Source organism: Anabrus simplex, chromosome 4, assembly GCF_040414725.1.
Source record: "Anabrus simplex isolate iqAnaSimp1 chromosome 4, ASM4041472v1, whole genome shotgun sequence".
Classification (NCBI taxonomy): Eukaryota; Metazoa; Arthropoda; class Insecta; order Orthoptera; family Tettigoniidae; genus Anabrus; species Anabrus simplex.
In genome coordinates this window covers 103,746,222-103,760,646 of record NC_090268.1, presented here as the reverse complement: position 1 = coordinate 103,760,646, position 14,425 = coordinate 103,746,222, and the positions used below count along the sequence as shown (strand labels likewise).

General features: G+C 43.9%; 1 protein-coding gene across 9 annotated transcripts in view; it reads left to right on the top strand.

Moving 5' to 3' along the window:
- LOC136872446 (photoreceptor-specific nuclear receptor) overlaps positions 1-14,425 on the top strand; it is a 310,883-nt gene that overhangs the window by 281,553 nt on the left and 14,905 nt on the right. For 6 of the 9 annotated variants that reach the window (XM_067146264.2, XM_067146262.2, XM_067146260.2 and 3 more), the window contains one exon: positions 7,046-7,150. The exons of the other annotated variants lie outside the window; for them this stretch is intronic. In XM_067146264.2, coding sequence (XP_067002365.1) covers positions 7,046-7,150 — 105 coding nt within the window. The remainder of the gene's footprint in view (positions 1-7,045; positions 7,151-14,425) is intronic. 9 annotated transcript variants of the gene reach the window in all.

The following is a 14,425-nucleotide window of genomic DNA, read 5'->3' as shown; positions in this document are numbered from 1 at the left end:
ATGTCCAGATGATCTCTGATGCCATGCGGAGAAGGAGAATTACATTTTATGGCCACTTGCTAAGAATGAAATCAACACGATTATAGAACTAGATCTTTTCCTGTTTTGAAGATAAGAAGACCCAGCCAACTTGGTTCAAAGAGGTGGAAAGGGCCCCACAGGAGATCGAGATCACTAATGAAGACATAGAAAAACGCACTCACTCGGGAGGAAACTAAAAGACCACCACGGTTTTCAAGAAGTTTAAGACGGTAAAGACGTGGACAGAGGAAAGAAAAGAGTAACGCCGACAACGAAAGGGGCACTGGGCAGAGATCAAAGCGCAGAGAAGAGAGCTAAAATAACGTGGTCGTTAGCAGGCAGAGACGAACTAATAATAGAAATAATAATAATAAAGATAATCCAGAAGTATTGTTTTCTCGCGGTGTATAGATTGAGCTTTGAAAATGTTCTTAAAAGAAGACAAATAAATTGATTGCTATTCAGAACGTTACAAGGCATAAGGGTATAAGGCCCTTCAGGAACTTTTCTTCCAAGTTGCTTTGGGTCGCACCGACACAGATAGGTCTTATGGCGACGATGGGACAGGAAAGGGCTAGGAATGGAAATAAAGTGGCCGTAGCCTTAATTAAGGTACAGCCCCAGCATTTTCCAGGTGTGAAAATGCGAAACCACGGAAAACCATCTTCAGGGCTGCCGACAGTGGGGTTCGAAGCCACTATCTCCCGAATACTGGATACTGGCCGCACTCAAGCGACTGCAGCTATCGAGCTCGATCCTTCAGGAACTAAAACGTCTACATTGTTGACATGACTGATAATAAAATGATTTCTAAACCACCGAGCAAGTGAACGCGCCGTTTGTGGAGACAGTGGGTTCGAACCCTATTGTCGGCAGCCCTGAAGATGGTTTTCCGTAGTTTCCCATTTTACACCAAGCAAATGCTGGGGTTGTACCTTAATTAAGACCACCGTCGCTTCCTTCCCACTCATTGCCATTTCCTATCCCATTGTCTCCGTAAAACCTATCTATGTCGGTGTGACGTAAAAAGAACATATATACGGGGTGTTTTTTTTACTAGTGGCTTTATGTCGCACCGACACAGATAGGTCTTATGGCAACGATGGCACAGGGAAGGGCTAGGACTGGGAAGGAAGCGGCCGTGGCCTTAATTAAGGTACAGTCCCAGCATTTGCCTGGTGTGAAAATGGGGAAACCACGGAAAACCATCTTCAGGGCTGCCGACAGTGGGGCTCGAACCCACTATCTCCCGAATACTGAATACTGGGCGAACTTAAGCGACTGCAACTATCGAGCTCGGTACGGGGTGTTTGAAAAAGGACTCCCTAGCTTTAATGTGTCCTAGGATCTGTACAAAGTGACATACAGTATTTTAGCTTATGGTGTGTGATTCATCAACTCTCCAAGTTTGGCTCCCCTGTAGTTGGCAGGTCTGCTTGACCTTGAGACGGCGCCAGTGCTGTTTGTTTCCTCCGTTCCCTCAGTTCAGTCCATGCGTGCGTGCAGTGCAGTGTAGAACGGAGGAAACAAACAGCACTGGCGCCGTCTCAAGATCAAGCAGACCTGCCAACTGCAGAGAAGCCAAACTTGGAGAGTTGATGAATCACACACCACAAACTAGAATAGTGTATGTCACTTTGTACAGATTCTAGGACACATTAAAACTACGGAGTTCTTTTTCAAACACCCTGTATAGAGTGGTCGGAAACAACGTGAACCGAGTATATGAGCGTTAGAGGGTAGGTCATACTGATAAATAATTTGACAAAATAATTCGATACCTCGCGCCTTTGTCATTTTATACCCTACTGAAGTTAGCCAATCATATCGCTTCGCGGGTGGTGGTGTTAAATATGCACGTGGCAGACTTGAGAGCCATACCGAGAAATCAACATCAAATATGATCACACCATCGGTTTTAGTCGGTGTTACCGTCGCGCACTTGCTATGTTGCGATCACGTCAGTTGAGAGGTTCGTTTCAAATCCCTTTCCGGCGAAATATTCTTATTTTCTTCACTGATGTTTTCAAGCCGGTTTTAATCCCGTACAAGTTTAGCAACACAGCCTCATAAAGTCCATTTGAATTCACCCGCGAAACGATCTGATTGGTTAAATTCAGCAGCTCATAAAATGAAAACGGCGCGAGATATTCATTTTTTTCAAATTATTAATCAGTATGACCAACCCTCCAACGCTCATACACCCGATTGACGTTGTTTCCGACCAGCCTGTATATATTCTGCAGAATACTTTAAAAGACTTAGGAGGCGTGTTTTTAAGTAAGGGCCGTTTGAAAATAACTACACAACGAAAGGCGTTTTTCAAACACCACATTTATTTCCAGATTCTACATACTTTATTTTTCAACATAGCCGCCAAGTTTGTTTAAATCATACTTTACAACTAAGTTTTGAAAACCCTCTTCATTGAAACTTGCCGCCTGCTCCGATAACCAAGAGTTCTTGATATTGCGCTGGGACAGAGTCTGTTCGGCTTTCACCTTTACAGGCGAATGTGTGTGTTTCCCCATTCCATGCTCTTTTGCTTCGATTCGGGCGTGATATGCGAAACCCATGCTTCGTCTCCCGTTACGATATGACTCAACATATCGTCACCTTCTTCGGCATAACGAGTCAAAAACGCCATCGAACACTCAAATCTGTACGAAAACAAAAGAGTCGCCTGTAAATGTGAAGGCCAAATAGACTCCGTACCAGCGCAAGATCAAGATCAAGAACTCTTGGTTATCGGAGCAGGCGGCAAGTGTCTATGAAGAGGGTATTCAAAATTTAGGTGTACGGTATGATAAGTGTTTAAACAAACTTGGCGGCTCTGTTTAAAACAGAGTAAAGTATGTAGAATCTGCAAATAAATGTGGTGTTTGAAAAATCGTCTTTCGTTGTGTAGTTATTTTCAAACAGTCCTTACTTTAATAACACGCCTCGTACTTCCTAGCATATCGCTTTCCTCATCTGCAAATATACTCACTCTTACGCACAATTTGTCACACAGAAGTTCTATATTTCACGTAAGGAACAATAAATCATAGTATTTAGTGATCTTATGCATATGACTTCTGACAAGCAAACAATCTGATAGATATCGTATAAGATTACGCATTGTTTAATGCAGGAAATTCACATTACTCAGTTGACAAATGTAACGTCAACAATGGAGCCATAAAGATGAATTGCGTGTAGCTGCTGTCAAAGTGTCCTTGTTTGCTGCCTCACCCGCAAGGTGATCGATGGCTGTCTACTTGCTCCATTCCCAGGGCCCGACGTCAAAATCCGCCCCACAGCCTCTGGAGATTCTCAATCGAATAGCATCGCCGGTGCACACCAATTGAGTCAGCTACGTTACAAGCGGATTTGGGCTCCAGTCTAAAAGCGGGGCAGAGGGTGGGGGTTAATCCGCAGCAAGAGGTTCATTTGAATGAGCGCCTCAACTTGTGACGAGAATAATAATCCTGAAATGGAGAATGCTGCTTTCTTTGTGATGATGAGACCTTCCATTCGTTTGACCAGAGCGTTCTCTGGCGCTTCACTAATTTGTGATATAATTCAGTGATACTACACTTTAATATTTTTGCTCTCGTTTCAATGTAGGATTCATTACATGAATTATTTTTCGATATGAATTATACAATATATATATAATTTTATTTTTTGCTAGTAGTTTTTTTTTTGTTATGGGCTTTACGTCGCACCGACACAGATAGGTTTTATGGCGACGATGGGATAGGAAAGGCCTAGGAGTTGGAAGGAAGCGGCCGTGGCCTTAATTAAGGTACAGCCCCAGCATTTGCCTGGTGTGAAAATGGGAAACCACGGAAAACCATCTTCAGGGCTGCCGATAGTGGGACTCGAACCTACTATCTCCCGAATACTGGATACTGGCCGCACTTAAGCGACTGCAGCTATCGAGCTCGGTGATATAAGAACTAGAGTGGAACAAGCAAAGTTAAGACAGACTATTATGGTACACCATGGTACACACTTGATTTGATTACAATGAAAAATTTAAGCCTACCAGATTATAAAAAACCAAAATAGGTTTTTAAAGGTGTGGTCTTGTTAAAGGGAATATTAAAATATTAACTACTAGCGAGGTTGTGTTAGAGATCAAATCTAACCAACCGTCCATTACTTGCGGAGAAATGAACTACATCCAGGTCAGAAGCAAATTTGAGGACTTTTTTCTGTAACACTGGTCCATGTACGGGTAATGTCTTAGCACGGGATCGGCTGAACTATTAACAAACAGAATAACTCACTTCTGCGTATGGCCGTCATTGTCTTTTCTTAGCGTTTTTATTCATATTTTATTGCAGTACTATTTTGGATTTCGGGCTTAAAATTAATTTTGCCGTACCACAATGGGGTCTTCCTTTAATTCAGAAATTGGTTCTTCTGGTTAAAGAACATTTATTTTGTTCTTGTGCACACTCACTCACTGCTCTCTAGTAACGATGAGAATCAGCTATTCCAAGAATAATTCATGTATGGACGTACAAATAATGTATAATACCACACTACAATTTATATTTGGTCGTCTGAAAAGGGATGTATTGTCGATTTATGACCAAACTTCATGGTCGTTGGCCAGGTAAAATCGTGGTCATCTTAAAGAGGGTGAAAAACCATTGGTCAGACAAAAATACCATTCCATACCAGATAAAAGTGTAAAAGGTTACAGTCGATTAACGGGATGGTCATCTGGAGAAGCTTCATTGTTATTTTACAGTTGGCTACACCTTCCTTTTCTTATTTCCTTTTCCATTTGAATAATTTATTAATTATTCCCCCACTTCCCAGGTCAACCTGTGCCAGGTGAATTTCCACAAAAGTGTAATTGGGTAAGTTTCAGATAAACGAATCGCCATAAGCGCATGGTGTCATGAGAGTTGGCATGCGTGAATTGCCACAAATGTATACAGTAACAGTTAATAAAAAATTCCCTTACCACTTCATGTAGAATTGTGACTGTGCAATTAGTATGATTGGTGTGGTTAAAATTTTTGTATTAAGTGTTAGAATGTGTACATCTCCAAAGCAGCAAGACAGATTCTGAGTGCAGTCCTGTCAGTATTATCAACATAATACGTTCAACTTTATGTTGAATACCTTGTATCTGTCTGACACTTTCTTAGTACATTCAAGTCCGACTCGTTGGCTGAACGGTCAGCGTACTGGCCTTCGGTTCAGAGGGTTCCGGGTTCGATTCCCGGCCGGGTCGGGGATTTTAACCTTAATTGGTTAATTCCAATGGCACGGGGGCTGGGTATATGTGTTATCTTCAACATCATTTCATCCTCATCCCGACGCGCAGGTTGCCTACGGGTGTCAAATAGAAAGACCTGCACCTGGCGAGCCGAACCCGTCCTGGGATATCTCGGCACTAAAAGCCATACGACATTTCATTTAGTACATTCAAAACGCTTGTCCACTGAAATAACTTAAGCATGGCAAATGTGCTTTTTCAGTAACGAAATTTGTTGCGTAACACTTCGTATTTTTGCATAAGAGTTCGCCTGAAATGACTATAAGGCTTCTAGAAAGTTGAATATACGCTGCCAGAAAAAACATGCAACATCCTCAAGGACTGTGTTCAATGGCACCACAGTATTATAAATTATGTGCATACTGAGAGGTTGTTCTGGTAGTGATTCTCTTGTCACGGTCATCGGGGATCAGATGGCGCTCAGGGAGCCTGTTCGTGCGCACTTTGTTTTTGACTCTGCAGCCAGTAACTGTGCTGCGGTTAGAGTTGAACAGTGTTTGCAACATTCATTATAGCGTATAACCATGCCGAGAGCGTGCTCCTGTTGAACAACTTCAGCCATTTGAACGGGGTCGCATTGTCGGCCTGCGGGAAGCTGGATGGAGGTATCGACGGATTGCTGTACATGATGGGTGGTGTGTCGCTGCTCTTAGCAGTGGTCTGTGGAACGTTCACACACCCGTAGTCCAGGCTCCGGACGTCCGCGTAGTACAGACGCACGTCAAGATCAACGCATTGTGCGAGAAGCGGTGGACATCAAACATCATCCAGGAACGAAATCCGAACACATGTAGCACCTGCTGTATCACCAAGGACCATTGGGAACAGTCTGATTGCAGCAGGATTACGATCGCGTGTTCCTCTGGTCATGCTAACACTAACACCACGACATCGCCAAGCACGGCTAATCTGGTGTCGTGAAAGAGTCAACTGGAGAGGGGAATGGCGCTCTGCTGTCTTCAGTAACGAGAGTATGCAAGTGATGGACGTATACGTCCGCGACACCCAGTCACACCCCAGGCTTCATGGTGAGGGGTGCCATCAGTTACAACTCGCGGTCACAGTTGGTGGTTCTACAGGGTAACGTAAATAATGCCCGGTTGTTATCGCTGTGCTACTGCCATTTCTTCGACGGGAAGGTTATGTGTTTTATCAACAGGACAACCCACGTCCACATACAGCTGGTGCGACGTGGTATACAACAACTGCCCTGGCCAGCAAGATCACCGAATCTCTAGCCAATTGAACACGTATGAGACATGATGAAGCGGGAACTTACGCGTTCTCCAGAGCCTGCAAGAACCATTGCAAGATGCTTGGGACAATCTATCGCAGGATACCATTCGGCAACTTTATGTTCGTTTGCACACCTGCATTGCCGCAGAAGGGGGTACACTGTGTAATGATGCGACATTTTGGGTACCCTTTATCGTAACATATGTGTTTCATTTGTAATCGTATATTTCTGCAATGATGAACTCCCTGTTAGATCGCTTTTGAATAAAATGACCTTGTCCTTGACGATGTTGCATGTTTTTCTTTTCCGGCAGTGTATGTGAATCATGATGTTGGTAGAAGCAGTTTTTGGAATTGACATATTCCTCCACAAGTGCTTTCATGGCATTTCATATAATTATGTCAATATTAAAAATAGCGACACAGATCCGAATTTTGTGGCAATTTGTCGGTCCCGGGTCAGTCATATACTAGGGATTAATACTAACTTTTTCTCCCCTTCAGGGAATTCTTGGGACGACTTTCCATGGGTACCACCTACTAGAGATACCTTTCGTCTCAGTTGGCCAGCAGTCCCAAGAATGTCCAGTCCACCCTCCAGCACCACAGGTTAGCCTATCTTTTTTTATTTCCTTATCTTATTTTCTCCCTCGTTTATTTCTGTCAGGTCTCATTTCAGTCACACGTTTCCTTCTTCCACCATCCCAAACGTTCCAAGAGCCCGCATACTGGCATCCATGTTTCATGAAGGGTCTACTGGTCTATCCCAAGTAAACTCATAAGCCTTTACCAATGTCTCCTCCTCCATATTCATGAAGTTCCTAACGCCAACCCGACGCTTACAATATACTACACTGTGTTCAGTTCAGCTTGATTATTCCATCGTAGGAAGCAAACTGAAACTGCTTATCACAGACAAAATGATATAAACTTATCTAAAAGTTCATTTCAGATTGAGTGAACCTGAGCCTCATTCACGGCTGCAAAGAATGCAACACGGGCCCGTCTGCCGATGTAAAATTTCGGGCCCTCCTCAAATAAAACGTGAAAGGTAGAAATAATGCAATATATTGTCAAGTTATATAAACAGAGGGATTATTTGTTATCGTGTGGGCCTCCGTGGCTCAGGTGGCAGCGCACCGGCCTCTCACCGCTGGGTTCCGTGGTTCAAATCCCGGTCACTCCATGTGAGAGTTGTGCTGTACAAAGCGGAGGTGGAACAGGTTTTTCTCCGGGTACTCCGATTTCCCCGTCATCTTTCATTCCAGCAACACTCTCAAATATCATTTCATCTTTCATGCATTAATCATTGCCCCACAGGAGTGCGAGCGAGAGGCTTCGGCAGCCGGCACAATTCATATCCTCGCCGCTAGATAGGGCTTCACTCATTCCATTCCTGACCCGGTCGAATGACTACAAACAAGCTGTGGATTTTTATTTTCATATTCGTTATCGTAAGATTATTAAAAAATACTGTATAATACGTTTTATTTGAGTGCCTCCTTGCTTTAATGGCTAAGTTTCTGAGCTGCGAACCACGAACCATTTAGATGTTCGTACTTAAATTGAATTTATTTTTCAGTAACTACAGAACTAAACTCTGCAAATCGATACCGACGTATCGGTTATAACAATTCATTCGATTACAAAAAAAAAAAAAAAAAAAAAAAAGATGAACACTATTAAATCAAAAACTGTTCAAATAAAGTTCCAGAAATGTCAAACCTCACAACTGTTAAGCCGAGTCGATTATTAACTTCGCGCCGAGGGAGCTCAGTCGAAACCGACTTGACTGACTGCTACTACACCAAATTCTTATTGAAATAATTCATTTTCTCGAATAAATGTAGTGTCGAAAGTTAAATGTTCAGCAAAATGTGTGCATAATACGATCTCGGGTGCAGTACACATCAACAAAATGTCATTTTACAACTAAAATATGATATTATGGAATCAATATTTTCATTGTTCTAATTGTGTTTCACCGCGCGAGTTGCCCGTTCGGTTAGGATCGCGCGGCTGTGAGCTTGCATCCAGGAGATAGTGGGTTCGAATCCCAATGTCGGCAGCCCTGAAGATGGTTTTCCGTGGTTTCCCATTTTCACACCAGCCAAATGCTGGGGCTGTGCCTTAATTAAGGCCACGGCCGCTTCCTTCCAACTCATAGGCCTTTCCTATCCCATCGTCGCCATTATACCTATCGGTGTCGGTGCGACGTAAAACCACTAGCAAAAAAAAGGATCATTAATGCAGGTCTTTTGTGAGGAGCGTGTGGCGGTATTGCAGGAGACGGCAAGGGCAAGCAATAGCAGTGCTGTGTTGCACTCAGTATGATAAACTGCTGCTATATAAGTGCAACCAAGTGGTAATTCCTCTACGTACAAATTGTAAAAAACAAATAATAATAATAAAATTAAAAAACATAATTGGACTGAATCTAAAAAACCGCCGTGATTATTTCCGTGAGAGTGACATTAAGCTAGATATATATTATTTATTTTTTGCGAGGAGTCTGCGGGACCCCTTAAAGTCCCGGGCCCGCCTGCATTGCATGCCCTGCAGGCCCTAACGTTACGCCCCTGACCAATTTCTTCCCATTTTGGTCGGGCCAGAAAATATCAGAGATATGATTTTGTCAAACAATAAATAAATAACGAGGGTCTGTGGTGTAGTGGTTAGTGTGATTAGCTGCCACCCGTGGAGGCCCGGGTTCAATTCCCGGCTCTGCCATGAAATTTGAAAAGTTGTACGAGGGCTGGAAGGGGGTCCACTCAGCCTCGGGAGGTCAGGTGAGTAGAGGTGGGTTCGATTCCTACCTCAGCCATCCTAGAAGTGGTTTCCCACTTCTCCAGGCAAATGCCGGGATGGTACCTAACTTAAGGCCACGGCCGCTTCTTTCCCTTTTCCTTGTCTATCCCTTTCAATCTTCTCATCCCCCGCCCGGCTTCATGGCTAAATGCTTAGTATGCTGGCCTTTGGTCACAGGGATCCTGGCTTCCTTTTCCCGGGAATTTTAATCATAATTGATTAACTACGCTGGCACGGGGGCTCAGTTTATGTGTCGTCTTCATCATCATTTCATCCTTATCACGATGCGTAGATCACCTACGGGAATCAAATCAAAAGACCTGCATCTGGCGAGCCGAACTTGTCTCGGACACTCCCGGCACTAAAAGCCACACGCCATCTTGTTTCCCATCCCCCACATAAGGACCCTGTTCAGCATAGCAGGTGAGGCCGCCTGGGTGAGATGCTGCCAGTTGTATCCCCAACCTAAAGTCGCACGCTCCAGGACACTGCCCTTGAGGTGGTAGAGGTGAGATCCATAGCTGAGTCCGAGGGGAAAACCAACCCTGGAGAGTAAACAGATCAAGAAAGAAAGAAAGCAAGAAAGAAAGAAAGAAAGAAAGAAAGAAAGAAAGAAAGAAATTAAATAAATAATAGCCTGATTAGCGTACAGAATTATCAGGTGACTTTCTAATAGGATGACAGAGATTCAAATCGTATTCAGTCCCGGATTGGATGTTGCACCTGAATAAACCACGCGACATTTGGCTGAAATCGAAAATGAGCGAACGTACTTCCCTCCAGTGACTTCAGACATAACTGAAATAAATTGAAGATACTACTACTAGTAGTACTAGATTTATACAGTTCGATTATTATCATCCATATCAGGGCTTCTCAGGGTGCATGCACCGGTGCATTCCGCGGCGCAAGGTGCAAAAGACGACTTCGCTTGTTTGACCAGAGTGCAGATCCCCACTCCTCGATTTGGAGCAATAGCGCTGCCTCTCTTTTCCCCACGCCTGTCTCGCTCGCTACCCCTGTCTCTCTCTTCCTCACTTGCTCCGTAGCGCTCCAAATCCAAGTCAAGTTGAGCCGAGCTTAGCCGAGTCGCCCCGAGATGACGCACTTGTCCGAGCCGAGCCGAGTGGGACCGATGCACTGTGCACAGGACCTCTGCGCCTCAGTTTGCACGCGCGAGATTTTGAGCGTTTGAGACACCCTGATCTATACATTAAAAAGTTTAGGAGTCTACTAAAAACCAGCTTTGTCTTCACATCTGGCCGTTCTACTGGACCGATCTGCTTCATTCCTTTTTATTCTCTCCGGTATTATCTGCCGGTGAATCATCAGGAATTGATAGGTCTCTAAGTTCAGTCACCTTTGAGTAATCCTAAAATTAAATCAGGAAATGGTTGTACTTAGCGGGTTGCACACAGTTAAGCAGCGATATTTTACGCAGAGTATCGGCGTAGCTAAACGACTAAAAATCACAGGCATCAATATACAAACCTGCGGTTTCAGCCAAACCTGGTACACATCAGCTTTAACACCATTAGGAAAGAAGTAATATGGGGGGTAAGACACCCCTAGCGTCCGTACGGGAGGTGTGGGGAGGGAGTCTCATGGAGAAATAACCGAAGACAACCACGGTTTTTGGGATCGCTGAGATGAACAGAAGTGACACTCCGAATGCCGTCGAAGTCTCCATCAGCACGCTGGGGATGGGGCATAAAAGGGGCTGGAAAAGAAAATGTCCAAACTGACCGAGATTATGTATGTAGTCTCTGTTACAGTACAGCTCTCAACCTAACTTGGTATTCATACGACTTAGTGAAAATCGACAACGACCTATATTAGTGTCGAATCCAAACTTTTCGCGGTCGCTGAGATGAAATGTGGCATTCTCAGGACAACCGACGATGGGCACAGCCGAATGCAGAACTGTAAATCCACGGTAAAGCCGTGGTCACTGTCAGCCGAAACTACTCTACTCGGTGCCGAATACTTGCTTTTACTACTATTAAATATATTCATTCCTCCCTTGAAGAGGTGAGGCGGGCCTCCTAGATGGTGACGCCGTCTCTCAGGCCGGGAGATTTCTTACGGTCAAGGAGATGCTTAGAGGTGAGGGAGTTGGTGGCCGTCGCCTATACTAGGAACTATTCCGGCATTCGCCTTAGTGCCGGAGAATGAAAAACCACGGAAAACCATCTTCAGGACAGCCGATGATACGGTCCAGCACCTCTCCGCCTCCCGAATACAGAGGTAGAGCCGTGGCTACCGCTCCCTTGCTCGGTTGGCCGATCGGAGTGCAGAGCTGTCGGCCCATGGACCAGCCGTGGACACTTGTGAGCCGAGACCCACTCTGCATCCGCTGACGTCGAACAGTCTGTTTCCTTAATGGGAACGTAAAGCACACCACTCCGCCGAGTGATGCAACGAGTATTTGAATTGAAACCGTTTCTACTCTTTTGCGCGAGTGGATGCCGTCGTTACCTGTAGTAGTAAACTCGTTGGTGTGTTCGGAGTGTTCCAACAGTTCCTTGTTGTCGAATGGCGAGCCTGGTGTGTGTACTGGAATCGAACCCGCTAACTTGAGCTCAGAAGCCTACCGCCTCAGCTACTTAGCCCGGTTAATAACATAACTTACCAAACTGTTCCGTATTCAATATCGTGAACATTCTATAACTTTGTGATGTTTTAAATTTGCAGTTCTCTATGAAATCTAACTGAGGCTCCATAAGTATCCCTTCCCGAGATCCCTCTTCTAGTCCACATACACGCCTGTTCATTCCTCTACTCATCTTCCAGTAGCTCAGTAAATGCGTAATCATTGGATATTTTCTACGTACTCAACATGTTATGACGTCTGGTATTTTTCCAAACATTATCAACTGATGTTTACTGTTCAGAGACAAAGTAAAATTGGCCATCCAATCTTTCCTAACACTAATGAGAGGAAAAGCTGGTCCACCCTTCGATGAAAGTGTATATTGGGGAAAGACATGGAAGAGCCCCAAAAGCGTGAAAATGAAAGACTCCCTAGGCATCGTAAATCGAATAGCGTTAAATTCCCGAATGCCCGAAGTCAAAAGTGATTTCTCTAAAATCTTCCATGCTTGTAGACGCTTATTTGGTCAAGACCGGCGTTTGGCCGGGAAATACAGCGAGTATTCTGGCCGAATACTCGTCAAGTGTATTCTAGCCTTAAGACATGCAGCAGTGATGGGACAAGGAACAGAACTCATACTGTTCGCTCCAACTCCCGTGGCTAAACACGTTCGTATTTTTTTTCGTCAAAGCATGCAGACTCGTCGTCATTCCCAGAATATCGGTTACAATAATATTCTGCTGATGATTATGGTGCTTGTTGTTTAAAGGGGCCTAACATCTAGGTCATCAGCCTCTAATGGTGCGAAATGAGACGAAATGCAATGACAATTTAAAAGTACAAAATTAATCCACTGACCAGAATTCAAAACGTGATGATGAAGAATGAATGGATGAATATGAATTTAAAACAATCATTGGAACTGACCCGCAGACTCCCAGAAACTCTATGACTGACCAACGGACTACTTTCAAAGCACAATCCTGAATCAATTATGCTTGTTGTCTAAAGGGGTTCAATATCCAGATCAACGGTCCCTCACAATGGCACCTATCGCTAGTATAGTAGAACCATGGTATTTCTCACGTCGGGGTACTAATCAAAGGCAGCGTAAACTCACGGTGTTCCAAACATTATGGTACTAGTCACAGTATTGTACATCGTACAGGCAACGCAGACCTATGGTGTTTCTCATATAATGGCGCCATTGGTAGGCAAAGCAAACCCATGGTGCACCTTACATACGTGTACTAATCACAGGGACTCGTACTATACCATGGTGTTCCTCACATAGTGGGTACAAATAATAGGCAACGCAGACCAACAGTGTCGCTCATATAGTGGTACTAATTACAGAGAACGCCCAGACCCGACGTGTTTCTCACAATGGTACTAATCACAGGTACTGGAAACCCACAGTGAACCACTTTCTGCTACTACTAATCACAAACCTATTGTGTACCTAACATAGTGGTACTACTCGCAAGTTAAAGCAACCCATGGCTTCCCTGCGTGATAGTGCTAATCACATTAGTTTCATGGTTCTAATTCAATCATCCCTTGGTCACCCCTTTTAGTCACCTCTTATGACAGACAGAGGATACCGTGGATGCATTCTTCGTCTGAGTCCCACACCCAGAGTGGGCAATAATATTCTTACATTACATTACATAACCAAGTAAGGTATCAAAGAATGTATAAACCACCGCTCAAAAGTATTTGAAAGCTCTCATTTATGATTAATTGGGAGAATGTGCTAATGATAGTTCAGTATTTATTCATAAAGAGTTATTTTAAAAGTTGCCAAAGAATATTTTATAGACTTTTCCTTCTTCGAAATAACTTTCCATTACTTTGATCACTGCTTCCCACACTTCAAGTATATTTTCTATTAAGTGTGCCAAAATTTCTTCGTGGGGCCGATGACCCCGATGTTAGGCCCCTTTAAACAACAAGCATCATCATCATTATCATCATCATCATCATCATCATCATCAAAATGTATTCGGAAATGTCCCTCTAGGTGTGTGTTAGTGCGACGCAAGGATGCGAAAGGAAGTTATTCACGAACAACCTCAGTGAGGTACGCGTGGTATCGCAAGGCAGCTCCAGATATCTCAAACTGATTGTTGATGTTTTGCATGATGAAGAAGTGCATCCATATCATTATTCGTTAGCTCAACACCAGCGTTCAGAAGGTCTATTTGACGAGTATCTACAGTTTTGTGAATGATTCCGGTAACTAGTAGAAGCTAACGAACATTCCATAAATAACGTGATATTAACTGCCGAATCTAGCTTCATTCATGAGAGTATTTTCAACCTCCACAACAACCACTGTTGGCCTGAACATAATCCACATGTCTCCCGAGAGCGTGGTATTCAGACTGGCTTTGCATATACTGTACGCGTGGGCTGCAATCGTGAAAGGAGAGCTTCTGCGCCCTTACTTATTGCCGGACAAGTTGAATGAGCTACTTTAT